Source organism: Cryptomeria japonica, chromosome 7 (genome assembly GCF_030272615.1).
Source record: "Cryptomeria japonica chromosome 7, Sugi_1.0, whole genome shotgun sequence".
Taxonomy (NCBI): domain Eukaryota; kingdom Viridiplantae; phylum Streptophyta; class Pinopsida; order Cupressales; family Cupressaceae; genus Cryptomeria; species Cryptomeria japonica.
The window spans coordinates 766,288,325-766,304,454 of NC_081411.1; the positions used below are offsets into that span (position 1 = coordinate 766,288,325).

General features: G+C 36.3%; 1 protein-coding gene across 1 annotated transcript; it reads left to right on the plus strand.

Annotated features, from left to right (window-relative positions):
- Window positions 1–2,859: 2,859 nt before the first annotated feature.
- On the plus strand, window positions 2,860–3,264 carry LOC131059952 (uncharacterized). The gene has a single exon (XM_057993025.2). The coding sequence runs from the start codon at window positions 2,860–2,862 to the stop codon at window positions 3,262–3,264; it is 405 nt and encodes a 134-aa protein (XP_057849008.2).
- The last annotated feature ends 12,866 nt before the right edge of the window (window positions 3,265–16,130 follow it).

Below are 16,130 nucleotides of genomic sequence, written 5' to 3' on the forward strand. Positions count from 1 at the left end.
TGGACGTGATTGATTTACAGCAGGATACCTTGCCTAGCATTTCCATGGAGGAGTTAGATTCAGTATTGGCTAGATTCCTAGAGTATGCTAGGAGAGAGAGAGAGATGCAGGGAGGAATCTTCTAGAAGATTCCCTATATGATGACTAGGTATCTTTTCATTGGGCCATATGTTGGTGGCGCCATTTTTGATGTAACCCTAATTAGGGCAATTCTAGGGTTTTGTTGGCATGATCTCGGTCATTGATCTTAGATCAATCTGGGCCATCCATTTTGTAAGAGACTCTATATATGCCCCTTTGTCTCTCATTTGTAAGAGAGTTTTTGTAGAATTGTTGGTATATGCTACAGCTATTTGAATCCTAATCATTGTTCAATTGTTGGTGATTTTTCTCTTCAAATGTTGTATTTGCATTCATGGTTCTCAATTCCTCCAAGTTAGATTAGAATTTATTTTCATGTATGTTAGATTGAGTGGAAGATTTGTTGAATTCATTTGTGCGGAATCCTTAATCCATACCACTAGCCTCTTGCCGCTGGTAAGTGCGCCTTGTGTGGTCAACTGGAATTTGAGTAAGCATAACTTCAACAATTACGCATCCGTTTACAAGCATCAACTTGGATGGTGTCTACGTTTGATGGTGATAGTCTAAAAATATTTAAGTATACCTTAGATGATTGCACTAAGCTTGTGTCAATACCTGATTGTGAGACCTTGCCTGGTTTGATTCCATTAAATCCATTCATCATTTCCTACATTCTTAGGTTTAGAATAGACTTCCTGAACCCTATTTTTTTTCCCCCCTTTTTTTAGTAAGAAGTAAATCCAGAGCCATATTGATAAATCTTAAGTTGTCAGCACACCTATTCCGCATCATTCATGATAATCCAAACATTTGCGTAAGCCCCCAAGTGAAACTCAACAATTCACATCAACCACTGAACTTACCCACTCGTCAAGACCTGACATGTAGAAACCTTGGAATCATTTTAGTTGATCTCATTCTTAGTATCTGAGGTGATTTTGTTCAAGAGAGGGTAAATTACCTTGGTACTTTATTCTGAAATGTTTTGTGCATAAAAAACACATCAACATTCTTTTGGCGCTAGAAGGAGGGTTGAGCATTATCATATTGTGAGCAGCTAGACTGCAGATCCTATCAATTCAATCCGCAAGGAGTTATCCAGGACTTTTGTCCCTACTCCCGCGCTCAACATCCTTTTGCAGTCATTTGAAGATTATGTTCCGAATGGTGTTGCCTGAGGAAGAACTTATCCAAGGTGAGCAAAGAGATATCATTTCACAATTCAACACTCTTGCTTGGAGAAACCAAAGTATTCATGCTGAATTCAGACAAGTGAGAAAAGTGATAGACAAACAAGAGCAGTTGGGAAGCTTGCCTCTGATTATCATTGTTCCTGGAGTAGTTGATCGTGAGAACCAGTCTACCAATCAGCTTGGAAGAAATTGAACCGGTTGAAGATTTCAAGTTAGTATGAGATACCATGGTGCTACCTGATCCTAATAGAACGAATGAGCTTGAATTGGATGAACTTGAGTTCAAGCAACCAAACCTGGGAGAGAAAGAAAGATTATATCCAGTTTGAACAACTTTGCCTGGGAAGTGAAAACAAGTGCACCACAATACATTGGAGTTTCTCTTATCTTGGAAGAAGAAGAAGAGATAGCTGAACGAATTGACAAACAAATTGAGGAGCAGATTGAAAGAGATTTACTTGCTCAAATATTACAACAAGTCAGGATTGATCCTAGATAGATCACATTGGATCGCATCAATTCCTTTTCACTGGAGAGACTTCAAAGAATTCTAAGATCCACTCCTAGAGATCGAAGACATTGCGAGTTGAGGACTCCTCGCAGATCCAAACTTGGAAGGCGGGAGGCTTCACCGAGTTCAGATATAGCAGATAGAGATAGATTATTCAATCCAATGGATGTGCTGAGAGAAGACAATACTTTTCCAGATCCTCCAGATCCAAATCAAGAGGAAGGTCAACAATTTCAACAAGAAGACCAAGAGATAGCCCAGAATCAAGGACCACCCCCTAACGGTGCTACCTGGTTGGTTACCAACTCGTCATCGCTCGCTTTCAATGACATTCATGAGATGCCGAAGAATCCGGAGAATTTCTATTCAAAGTACAATGCTAGCGACTCAAGCCGAACAGCGAAAGATCACATCAAGATGTTTGAAGACCATTTGAGAAATAGACCAATTGAGTATGGAGACGTTGCTTGCAGGCTTTTTTCCTATTCCTTAGGAGAAGAAGCATATCATTGGTTCATCCATTTACCTGCAGGATCCATTACCTCATGGGAAGAATTAAAAGAGACATTCATTGGAAAGTTTGGAATCCAAATTTCCCCTTCGGAGTTGCATAGACAGTTTGTTGAATGTAAAAGACAAGAGAATGAACCTATCAATTCATTCAACAACCGATTCCAGAAAGCTTACACAAGGTTGCAGACTCCTTATCTTATTCCAGATGCTCGAGAGATATATTATCATGCTTTAGATCCACTTACAGCTATGTTTGTGCGAACTCCTCCCTCTCCAGCAAATTTGAATGAAGCATATGCGAAGGCAATAGAAGTTAGTAAAATATTACGTCAAAATCTTAGTGGACCTTTGCTCAATTTGGGTTCGCCCGCGACCGCCAATCAAATTCAAAATCTAAGCCAAGCTTTGGTGCATCAAACGCCGATGTATCCAATTGCTCAACCATCAAATCAGTTGGTACTCTATCCTGGAGCACCCATTTCTCAAGCTCTGCAAGCGCATCTAGTGTACCTGCAAAATGCTGTGACATCCACGAGGACATAGGAGGAGAAAGAAGAAATGAAAGAGTTAATAGATCAAGTAAAGAAATTATCTACAGAGGTTACTCATTTGAGGAACCAGAACAATCAACTCTATAGTATGCATAGAAATTATCAAGGTGGTAATCAAAACAACAATCAGGGTTACCAAAGTAACAATCAGAATTATCAGAACAACAATCAGAATAACCAGGGATATCGTGGCAATAATCAAAATTATCAAAAGAGAACGTGGAATACTGCGCCCAACAATGGAAATATGTCGTCACCCCTAGAGAATCCACCTGCTTCAGAAAGTCGACCGGCTGACAGAGTCTTCCTTGCGGAGGCTGCCTTATCAAATTGGTGCAGATTACACAACACTAGTCAGCATTCAGAGTTGCATTGTCTCGAATTCAAGGTCGCTGCTGATATTTTCCAGTAGGAAGTGCGAAATAATGAAGCTTCAGAAAGCATTCCAACGACGGGATATGAAATTATTCCAACTACAAGATATGACCAAGCATTAATCATTGAGGATTTCAAATTTCCTCCAGTTTATGAAGAAAGTTTAATGTGCGAACAAGGTGGAAGATTTCCTCCAGAATCGGCGAATGGACCTATGGTTCCACCTAATTCTCAGTTCCCACCTGCTTCAGCCAATGGCCCTATTGAAGATCCAGATTATTATTTCCCACCATTGAATAACAGTGTTTTAGTTGAAGGAATTAAAGAAGTGTTTCATCAATCGTCAGGAAACACTGGACCAAGAGTTTATCAAAGGAATCAGAGGAATCAAGAGACTTTAACTACTTCCGTTCCTCCGAACAATTTTGCTACACCACCAAATCGAATTGCTAGCAATACACCAAGCTATCCAAAAGATTCACCTGAATATAGATAGAAGAACATTTCCCCTCCAGGAGAAGAGTTGAAGCAGTTGAGTCTGTGTGTGTTAGAAGAATTCAAGAAAGTCAAGGTAAGCCTACCATTGTTCGAACTAATGAAGATACCTGATATCAGAGATACATTAATGAATGGACTAAATGAGAATACTGTCGGGAGAGCAACAGCTCAAACCAGTTCCAACATTCAGAGAGGTTCAAGTGTTCCTCAAGCGAGCATAAATGTGGTTCAAGATGAACCAAATATTCAACAGTCATCAGAAGAGGCATGTGTAGTTCAAGATTCATCTAATATGCCCAATAAAGAAGAATTAGTAAAGATGGCAAATGTGCCAAAGAAAGAAGATATGCTAGAAGGTAAAGCTTTTCTCTCAAGAGATAATGTAAAGAGAGTCAAGGATTCCCCAGTTGTGACTGAAAATCCTACCAAGGGTGAAGTCCCTCCTAAGAGTGAGATTGCTTCTATCGAGAGCACGGTTAAAAAAGATGAAGTTTCCAAAGAAAATGTGAAAAAGGAAGAAAGCTTGCAAGTCCATAGGGATAAGCCAATAGTGAACTATCAAGATGAGCCAGCCCCATTCTTGCTTTCAGTAAGGATTTTCGGCAAGCTATTGCATAATTGTCTGGTGGATTCCGGAGCTTCAAGTAATGTAATGCCAAAGGCTATATGCAAGAAATTGGGTCTCATTCCCATACAGACTAGTAAAAGAGTTACACAATTAGATAAGATAGAGCTACCTGTGATTGGAGAGTTAAACAATATTCATATGCAATTGGCTGCGGACCCAAGAGTCCAGCACTTCATAGATATATCAGTTGTGGACATTCCAGACGGATATGGCATGCTCCTGAGTCGAGATTGGTCACGAAGATTGAATGGTTACTGTTGTTAATTAAGCCTACACCCTCTGCTAAAGCTGTGAACTTCAGCTGCCTATTGAAACATGGGAGCACTTCGAGGTTGTGGGTAACCTAAAGACTGAAGTGGACCTCCAGAGTAAGCTGGTTCTTTTCAAAATCTTCACCTAAACTAACAATTTCTTCAGGGAAAAGAGTGAGGAAGAAGACATAAAACCAGTCCATATTATTTAACATAATAACAATATCTAAATTACATATACAGAGAACATAACAAGTATTTAGATCATAGTCATATAGATGACAACTGTGGATGATGAGTCCAAGACATTCTTGATTCCAATCAAAACATTAACGAAGGATCGATCTATAATACCTTGCAACACTCAAGAAGAAATTTAGAATACCTTCCAAGTTCTAAAAGAGTATGCAAATCAAAGATCGGGATGATATCTAAATAATGTTCTATATTAGATGACTATTTTTAGCAATGCAGTTTTGTACTTTGGCCTCAGCTCAATATTGGCAGTTGCCAGTAATTGAAGAAGGTATATTTTAATGGTTAAGGTTTATATTTATTTTATTAAGATTTGGATGACATGGAGAAGAGATATAAAATTTTTATCCTAAGTCTATTTGGCAAAATATTTTACCTTCATAGTGGGACGCCAAAATGCAGTTTAATTTAATGGCAAGATCAATGATATTTTATAAAGCCTAATATTTATCAAAAGTGGCGACTAGGGGTGGAAAGGAGTTGGACACCAAATGCCAAGGAGATGCAATGAAAGTCATTTGAATTTGGGTGCCATTTGAGTTGGAGTTGAATTTGAATTTGGTATGATGTGAGGCTATAAATAAGGGCCTTGGGCTCTCATTTTCTCATCCATGTTTATTTGCAAGGAAGTGTTGTCGAAACTCAGAGTGATTGCTTCGAGGAATGCATACCTCCTAGCTGGTTCTTGGCTTCTTGTTTGAAAGATAGCTACTAGTTGAGATTGTGAAATAGTTCTTTACACTGAAGAACAGATGGAGTTCAATTATGTAGTAACATTTGATGTTTTCTGATGTGTTTTGTGAGTTTTCAAGTTGCTGGTCGGTGGTAGAGCTGAAGTGGTTTTCTTATCATAAGTCTATGGGTGAATCTTTGTGGCTTCTAGGTATTCTCCCTTTATTTTCCTAGGCCTTAGGCGATTCTATATGCCGGTTTTTCACAGTTTAATTTGGAGATATGAATTTTATAATGCAAATCACCCTCATGCTCAAGCCGTACCATACTGGAGTTGCTTATAAATATGTGCATAAATGTTTTGAGTGAGTTTGCTTCTATTTGTCAATCTTAGTATGGTCGTTTACTTCGTAGAAATCATTTGCAATCAGTTTTGATCTTTCCGTTGAGTTTTGGAAGAGTTGTGTGCATTTTAGTGAGGTTTGAAGTTGTTGGTCTGTGTTCTACAGCTTGCTGGAAAAGTATATCAGATTATGGAATTTGGAGTGTGAGGTTGTTTTTGGGGATAGTTGGTCTTTGTAGCTTGTGGAGTGCATTAAACAATCATTTTGCAGTAGTGGACAGTGATATCTTTAATCTGAAAATTCATGCTATGTAATGTAAAGTTGATTAGTAGTACTAACAGCTATCTTATTTTGAATTGTATCACAAGACCCACTGAATAAGTGGAACAAGTTGGCTTTGCTGCCTATCTTATCTCATGTTTGTTGGATGAAAATTTTGTACACTTAGGGAAATATACAAAATTGTGGTTTCAACCACAGCACGTGAGTAAAACTCTCCTAATTAAGGGAAGGCTCCCCCTATCTAACTACAACTTTGAAAATAAAATAGGATGGGACAACAATCTTTCTTCTTCTTTCAAGAAAGACAATGTAGTACCCCTACTCTAATCAATTTCTAATCTCAGTTTAACCTTGGTTAGTTTATCATAATATAATGATTATAGTTAGATGTTTTTATTAAGTGCATACCTGTTAATGTGGGTTTTGCGCTATTTCGTATGCAAGTTGATTAGTTTTCATATTTCGTGTTACTATCTCGGGCTAACGCTTTCATTAAATTTATATATGTATGCATCTATGACTCTTGGTTGCAAGAGATTACAGGTACAGTGCCGCATGGTTGCGAGGTTCGTCTCTGCCTAAATTTGCAGGTTTGAGTGTACCTCTTTAATCCTTAGAGTTGGATTAGGTTGTCGGGAGTTTCTCGTTTGACCATAGTCGTGCTCAAGTGAGCATCGTCAATCGTCGTCGGTATTCCCTTTGGTTGGGTTGCAGGTCGTCTGTCCGATTGACTTTCTTGGGTTGCGTGTTTTGTGTGCATGGTTAAATTGAGCAATTAGTCCTTAGTATTTAATTTGATTAAATATGTGTTTGTGCATTAAAGATTAATGGACTAAATTAAACAAGGTTTGTTTATGCGATTATCGTTAATTTGAATTGCTCGATTTAAATTGGGAGCAAGTTCAATTAAATGGTTAACTTTGATGTTAGATTTATTATGTTTATGCTTATGAAAGGAAAGTTTTGAATTTAATTGCAATAGAATTAATTGTATTCTGTTGGCTATTTAAATTAGAAAGGTTAATTTCAGTTAATTGAGAAAATCAATTTTAGATTGAAAAGCAAGTTTAATTTGTTGATATAGTTGGTAAATAATGATTTTTGGGATTTATTTTAAATAAAAATTTTAATTCCAAAAATAAATTTTGGTCAAATCTTTCCCATTTTAACCTAGACTTTTGGAAAATATGGGGGATTGATTTTTTTGAGAAAAATATTTTGGAAAATATTTTTGGATGAAAAATTTGGGGGTTTTGGAAGGAGAAGGATTTCTTGAGCTGCAGGTTGGGGCTCTCCATTAGATCCTTTCCAGGAATGCTTATTGAGGTAGGAATTTGTTTATCAATTTGGTTATTTGTTTAAATAAAAAAAAAAAATAGACTTGGATGTTCTTCATACAATTTTGGTTTCAAATTCTCCATTGATTGCCTCAAGATTAAGAATTATAGTGGAAATTAATTAAGATTGGCTGATTGCTTGTATCTTGTTTGAAAAATGAGTTTTCTTATGCCCAAAAAGTTTATTTATTTGGATGGTATTTCCACAATTTTTTTCAATTTTAGAAAACCTTTTCTTGCCGAAAAAATTTTATTTTAAGTCTCATTATGAGACTGTCTTAAAATGGAGGTTTGTGTTTTTTAAAAAGAGAAAAATATATAAAATAAATATAATATCAAGAATTCGATTTTATTGTATTCGAAATTGTTTTATAAAAAAAAAAAAAAAAATTAAAAATTTATTTGTTTGGGGTTTGGAGGGCGGGCAGCGGAGGCTCTACCCGCACCTCCTCCCCCCTGTGCATAGCGCGGCTCGCAGGGGCTGCGACCGCCGGCGGCCGCAGTTCATTGCGACCCCCGTAGTGGCCACAGTCCACTGCGACCCTCGTGGTGGCCGCAGGGAGCGGGGGCCGCAAGGCTACGACCGGCGGCGGCCGCAGTTCATTGGGACCCCCGCGATGACCGCAGTCCACTGTGACCCTCGTGGTGGCCGCAGGGAGCGGCGACCCTTGCGGTGGCCGTAGGGTCCCCTGTGTCCCCTGCAAGACCTGCGTCCACCGTGCATGGCCACCCAACCCCCGCGTGAGGGAGGTGGGCTCAGCCGCCCCCCTTATGTTATGTTTTTATAAAAGTTGTTTTTTTTTAATATTTTTTTTAATCAAAAAAAAATATAATCATAATTTAATATTATTAAATGTAATTTTAATTAAGTTTTTTAATTATGATTAAATATTCATTAAGAAATAAATTATGATTAATTTATTATTAATTATTTTTATAATGGAAAATGTACATTAATTAATATTCAAATTCTATTCTATTATTAATGAATATTTTCCTAATTAAATACTTGAATTGTTAATATTGGTTTTTAATTACTAATTTGTTATATTTTATTAATCGCGGATTAATAAAGATATATATTTATTAATGCTTAATTTTGGTAATTTTCTATATATGCACAAGGAAATAATCTGTTAATTTGGGAATGGATTATCTATAATTGGTTCCCTTAAATATATATTTCCTTGATCTGTATAGTGTAACTTGGTTCTCGAAAAACGAATTTGGAGGAATTATTTTTGAACCAGTATGTCAATGATGTTTTAATTGAAGATTAAATATCATATTTAGTTGGTTAATGGTTGTTTAATTATATTCATGAGAAATTGGGTTAAGAACTCATAATGGCGTATTTATGTATGTTCGATGCAAATGAACATCAGTGAGTTAGAAAACCAAGAACAACCTGTACCTATATGAGGTGGATAACTGCAATCTAACTTAGATCATTTAGAAAACTTGAACGACATTTAATGTTTAATTAATTTGGAAGAAGATTGTATATACAGATTATTACTTATGCAAGTTTAATTTCTGTATTCGCTTTTACTTATGTAATGGCAAGCTTTGAATTGTTAGATTGGACCCTGTCGCATGGTTGATTTGGGTACCTGTTTCAGTCCTCGGACTCGAGTTTGACTGTTGTTTAGTGGTAGTGTTCTAATTGGTTATATCCTTTATGCGGGTGTCGAATGATGATTCGTGGTTGACCATAGTTGGTCAGGTCTCTGGTTAGAGTATCGTCAGTAAGTGTACCTCTTTTGAGTCGTGTTTGACCAAATGGTTGTTTCCTCCTTTTTGAATTCCGTTTGCTTGACCATGTGTGTTCCTTGGTTTCTGAGGTCGCTTGAGTATAGTCTAGTGTCGTATGGAAAAGTGGCATTCGATTGGGGGCCGCACCCAAAGTGGCTGCTGGGTAACCCATCAAAAGTGAGTCTAATAAGTGATAACCTAACAGTAAATTAGAATGTTAATCTCTAAGTAAGATAATTGTGCCTCACACATGGGACGAGTGCTAACACAGACTCGACATGCTGTGAGAAGGCTTGAAATGGCAAACCATCATCCTTGTCTTCACAAAAGGATGTGTGGGTCCACATGAGGCTTGGATGGGCCGGAGGTACGGATTAGGTTGCCAGGGTAACACAGTGTATGGGACCGGAACCTATGAAGACCTGGCAGGGTAGCCATACTAGGTTGTGTGCTGACACTTGTCCCTACGTTCGCTAGTGTGTTGTTGTATGGTCGTGATAGGAGCACTTTTGTGGAGTTGTCCTGTTGCTTATTCCCTTGTGAGTACCTGGTTTCATGCTAGACCTTGGGTTACAATGACTCAGTTTTGTGGATGCTCTAGTGGACCTTTGTATTAGCTTTGATTATATTCAGCTGGATCCTTTCCTTTTCAGGGATCGTTTATGTATTAATTGACCGATGTGGTCGTTTGCATATTGGTTATGTTCGCCTTGATGGAAGGATTGTAAATAATGAGAACCTCATGTATTCTTAACTTTATTAATTATCAGAGGGGTCTTGTAGTTGAGCAGACCCGGAGATGTAGCCCTTTAGGGGTGAACTCTGAGATCATCTTGGTGTTATGTGGTGCTTTTTTTCTTATGTTTCATGTTTAGTGTTAGCATGTATGAATGACATTTTGATAGAATGTATAAGTGGATAAGATGAGATTAATTTTAAATGCATGTATGCAATCCTCTCTTGAATGCAGTAAATTGGAATATGAAAGAATGTAGCTTAGGATAATGGATTATATTCAGTCATTGTTAAGGAAATTAAGTGTGCATGGAAGATCTCATATGTTTATGATGAAACTCTTGTGTGTTAGAATATTAGCTGCATGACTTAAATTCTAATGAAAAGCTTGAATGTAGGATATGAATAGATCTTAATGGATGAACCTTATCTTGTGATTTATATTTTCATCTTCTTAAAGAAATTATCTTTGTTAAGAATTATCTCGTTATTAAGATAATCAACTTATTGGATTAATTGTGTGAGTTAAGTGAATTGTGATATTTAAGTAATCTCGTTGGGAAACTCTTTAGGTATTAGTTGATGTCTTCCGCTGTGTAATCTCAACTTTGATATCTTGTTGTATCAAAATGATGTGTTTATCTTTAAAAAAAAAGAATTATTGCACTCTATTCTTGTGTTTTAGCTTTATCCCTTCGGGGTTTCCTAGCGGGGCATTACAGACAATATCCTTTTCTCTTCACAGAAAAGGATAGCGATTTAATATAAACAGCAGTAACCACTTTCAAAATGAAATGAGAGAAAGGAAATGAAGTTTCCTGAAAGCGCAAAGACTTTTGTCACTTCCTTCCGGATGGGACAACAATATCAAGCTCAAAGACTTGATTATGTGAAGTCCTATCTACCCTTTTTTATACTAATGCTATAAAGAACAAATTATAACAGCTCAAAGATTGAATTATCTTATTCTTTTCTAGTTAAAAGAATGGGAAATAGTATAAGCTCAAAGACTTACAACTATTTCTCACAAAATCTACTCCTAAATTCTCCTAATAAACAAGTGAAAGCACAAAGACTTGCAGCTTTTCTCAACAAAATATTTGTTTTAATCTATATTAACCTCAACTACTTGCAGCACAAAGATTGCAAATCAGATGTGATTAAGCTCTTTAAGGAACACTTGCAAGAAAGCTAATATAGAACACAAACTCAAGTATGTAGCACAAAGACTCAAAGCTTGAGTAATTTTCTTCTATTCCTTTCAATCTTTCAATTTACACATAAAAACTCAAAAACTTCTTTGCTGCGAATTTGACAGAGTTTTTGTTTGCTTTCAAAAAGATAAAAATTACAATAGACCCCTTAAGTATTTATAGAAGAGGACCCTTGAGAAAAAGGTGGGAGGATCCTAACTAACTTGAGAGATTCTCTCAACCACCAAGACTTATTCAATAACTAACAAAGACTTATGCCAACTACAGTCCTAATTGAACACAACTTGCAGTTGCCTTACATGTAATTACAAAAGTGCAAGTAATGTGTTAACTTGCTTTTTACAAAAAATACATTTACATGTAACTTGTAAAAGCAAAATTACAACTAAAAATTACAAAAGCGGGAAAATACAACTAAGTGTTGAAAAACACTTAAGTTGCAGCACGTGAAGACACGAATCCTTTAAACTTCTGGATGCTCATTTGTAGTTCCTTGGGATTCGGTTCATGGGTGTTCTTGGAAACAACCATGGACTTCACAATAGTTTCATGACATCGGAGAAGCGCAAAGTTGTTTTATCCAGGATGGACTTGATTCATACAAAATGGCTTGGTGTTTCATCAATATTTGAATTGAAGCCACCGAGAATTGTTTGCTCCTCCATTCATTATGTATCCTCATCTATAAATCAACAAGAAATTCTTCTTCTGGAATCAGCTCTCAATCCTGATTTAATATGTTGCAAGAGGCCCTTTCACAATGTGAGACAATATCTTGGAAAACTTCACCACAGAATCTCTTTGCATCACCGATCTCCTCAATGAGGGATTTAAGAACAAGGGCCTTTTTTTCCAGAAGCTCTTCAAATTCCAAGTACATAAACCTAGAAGAAATGATGGCATGCTCCTGTAGAACACTCAGCTATTGTCGGGGCAAGGTACGCCAGATTGTCAAACTTTCTTCAACACTTTCCAGATTCTTTTTGAAAGTATCAGAAGTCTGATCCAGTTTCTCCTCAATGGTTTCCAACTTAGACATCATCTGAAAAATGTCTTTCATTACCTGTGCACATAGATCGTGAAGCTGATCAACCCAGGAATCCAGTGCTTGTACCTTCCGAGCAGCCCTTTCTACTCCATGAATTGATTCTTGGGAACCAGAAGAACCTATGGAGTTACTCCCTTCAGCAGTAGGTTTTGTGATTTTATGAACAACTGTCATAAGTTGTCGGTTTTCCTCTTCTAGCTTGTCTTTCTTTGCTAGAACTTCATCACATCTTTGTACCAACGAAGCTACAGAAAAATAGGCATCATGTTTAATGACCTCATAAGTTTGTTTGCCCAACTCTATCCTTGTAACCTTATAATCGGCAACAAACATTTCTTCAAGTGGCTTATCTGCAATGGGTTCCACAATTTCAGCCACCTTCATCTTATTGCTGTCAACAGTTACTCTGGAGATAGTCTTGGCCTTCTTAGCAACTTTGGATCTGGACTATTTTAGTTGTTGATAATCAAAGGCATCAGGTGAGATTTCTTACTTCTTCCTTTTCGGAGTAAAAGAGCTGAGCCATGGAGGCAAAGTCATCAACTCCCCTTCAATAGCAGCTGTAGGCAAAGGAGAAGCAGTTTCTGTTTGAATCTCCGTGGTCATCCTGAGAGGAATATTTGTTTGGACAGCGACCACGTTTTGCTCAGTTACCAACGGGCAGGCAGATTGCCCCATAAACTCCTCAAAATCAGAAGTGGAAGTATCAATTTCTGATAACTGGATGCAAGTAGGAATATCCTCATGAACTTCCAACACACTCTTTTGTTGATGATCAAGAAATGGCTCATATGCTGAAATGGGAATAGCATTCTGGGGAGATTCATCCACAAGAAAATCAGGAGGAGAAAGAGGCGTCTTAATGGAAACTGGAGGCGAGTCTGAAACTGGAGACTTAGGAGCATCATCAAATTGCTGCCCTTCTTCTGGATTATGCAGATCGATCACCTGAACATGAAATCGTGATTTTTCCTTCCCACAAACTGTCGTCTCCTCAGGAGGAAACACTACTGCCCGACTAACTCGCAACTTGATCCTTGTGCCCGAAGATGATGCACCTTCCTTGTTGTCAACCTGAATCTCAAACTTACGTCCAAGAGGCCCTGTAGAATCATCTTCTTTTCCAACCTTTATTTTTATAAGTCTAACAGCATTATTTTTCAACCATGAGTTGGTGTTAGCCAAGATAGGCTGAAATGTCTCAAGGATGGATATGCACTCTTTGTGTGACCATTGGATCAAAGGAAGTGGAGCTTCCTCAACCCTCCGAGAAATGTACTCAGGATCAAGTATGTGCCCATCATCAATCATCCCTTGTGGGATATCCACCAAGTTCAAATCAACAATTTTCTCAACAGTGAGCCTACAGTAATCCATCTTTAGAACTTCGACCTCTATGCGAAAATCTACCCAGATGTCCTCCATACTTTTAAGTGATGCTCAATAAAACCCTAACCCTATTTCGACTTATGGTAAAATAAAATAAAATAATAAAGGGGGGAGTCATAAAGATATTAAAATAAACCCTAGTTAGGGTTATAGCATAAAAGACATTAATTATTGAAATAAGATAAAAAGAGAGGGAAATCCCTTTTAAAAATTTGAAAAGGGGATTTTCCCATTCAATTTAAAATTATTATTTTATCTAGTTGATTATCTTTAGGAATTATAATTGGCAATAATTATTTATTTAAAAATTTAATACTCATAGTTGGGTAAATTTATTAAGAATTTACTAATGGAGAATTTCAATAGTATAATGATTAAATTTAAGTTAAGGAGACATTTTAAATATCGAATAATAAATATTTGATTATTTAGATGTTAAGGAGGTAGTTTAATGACAAATATTAAATATTTCATATTTGATGATGGGGAAATTTATTTCACCAATGATATGAGGTTATTGGCTAGATTATTATTATATTTGATTTAGTTAATTTTTATAGACAAATTTAAAAACATTATTACTATTGATCAATTAATTATATTTAAATTCAATAAACTAAGTGATAACATTATTTTAAATAGTCCAACAACAATTAAATACTATATGAGATAATTAATATCTCTTGATTAGTCATTGGAGAATTTAATTAGGGGAAATTAATTAAATTAGTTAAATTAATTAATTAAGTTGTGATGATCCTTTTTGTGGTATAATTAGTCTACCTTAAATGTTAACGCTATAATGGTTGAGTTGATTAAATCGACTTTAGGAAACCATTCTTTTAATCTTTGAGTTAATCTTTAGTTAAGACAACTTATTTATCCCTCCTTTAACATAGAATATATAGTATTTTATGTTGTTTTAAAAAAAATTGTTGTTTTCTTTTTTGCCCAAAAGTTTGGGCATTACATGTAGAAATAGAAGCTCTACAAAATTGCAGCAGACAGAGAAGTGGAAAATAGAGGAGGTTGCAGAGAAGACATTCTCGCATGTGTGTATAACATGATGTCAATGCAGACCTAACACCGCAAAAGAGATTGTATGCAAAATGTTCAGATTTGTAGAGGAGACAAGAAGCAGCTGAAAGACAAAGTAGAGAGCAGGAAAATAAAGGACTGAGAAGGTAGAGCAAAGAAGACAAAAAGGGTACAACCAAGAAGTGAAAACTATTAGTGAAACATAGGATGCAAAATAAAGAACACAAAATGGGCACACAGAAGCAAATCTAGAACATCTACATTACAAAATGGCAAGTAGTGAAGAATGTGTAGAGTGTGTAAAATGCAGAAACAAGAAACATAGAGGTGAGAAGGTTGTATAGTGGGAGTGAGGAACTCAGAAGAAAATACACACCAAGTGAAGCAAAAAAAATAGGATAGGGGACATAGACCTTAGAACAAAGATCTGAGACTTGAGAGCAGAGAGAAAAGAAGATAGCGGTGGAAAGCAGAAACCAAATATCAGAGAGTGGAGAGCCAAGGTAGATAACCAATATAGCAGAGAGTTGGGGAAGAGAAAGTGGACACAATAGAGCAGAGATTAGAGACCTGTGATTGACTGCAGAGACCATATATAAAACACCAATGAGTAGGGGATAGAGATTGTGAGCAGAGAAGAGTCTAGGCAATTTCAAGTGTAGATATACTGTGTGTTACAAAACATTATTTGTAACAAGGTGCTTAATTGTTATTGAGCATTTATACATGGTGTAGACACCTAAAATTGTCTTGTCTAATTAAATAAATATTTTTATTTATTAATTATTTTATCCTAAGTCTTCTATTAATTAATTCATTAATCTTCTTCTAAGTTTTTCCTCATTTAAATAAATATTTTTATTCATTTAAATTGTAATGCCCCGCCAGGAAACCCCGAAGGGATAAGCCAAAATAACACAAGAATACAGTGCAAATTTTTTTTTTTAAAGATACAACACATAAGATGCAACAAGATAATCAAGATTCAGATTACATAGCGGAAGACCTTAACAACAATCTCCTAAAGAGTTTCCCAACGAGATTACTTAATTTTCACAATTCCATTAATTCACACGGTTAATCCAATAAGCAGATTATTTTAATAACGAGATAATTCATAATCAAGACACTTTCTTTCAAAAGACGGAAATACAAATCACAAGCAAGGATTCATCATTAAGATCCATTCATGATTCTCATTCAAGCCTTTCATTTAAAATTACAACCCATACCTCTAACATTCTAATGCACTAGGATTTCATCATAACAAAAGAGATCTTTCCAAGCATATTTAAATTGCTTAACATCAACTGAGTATAATTCGTTACTCGAAGTTACATTCATTCATAATCCAATTCATTGCATTAAAAGGACGATTTCACACATGCATTACGATAAATCGCATCTCAACCAATTATGCATTCGATCAACAAGGCATTCAAGATAGAACTGAAAAT

What these genes read in the sequence shown, in the direction of transcription:
- LOC131059952 (XM_057993025.2), top strand. Translation starts at nt 2,860, where the DNA reads ATGAAAGAGTTAATAGATCAAGTAAAGAAATTATCTACAGAGGTTACT.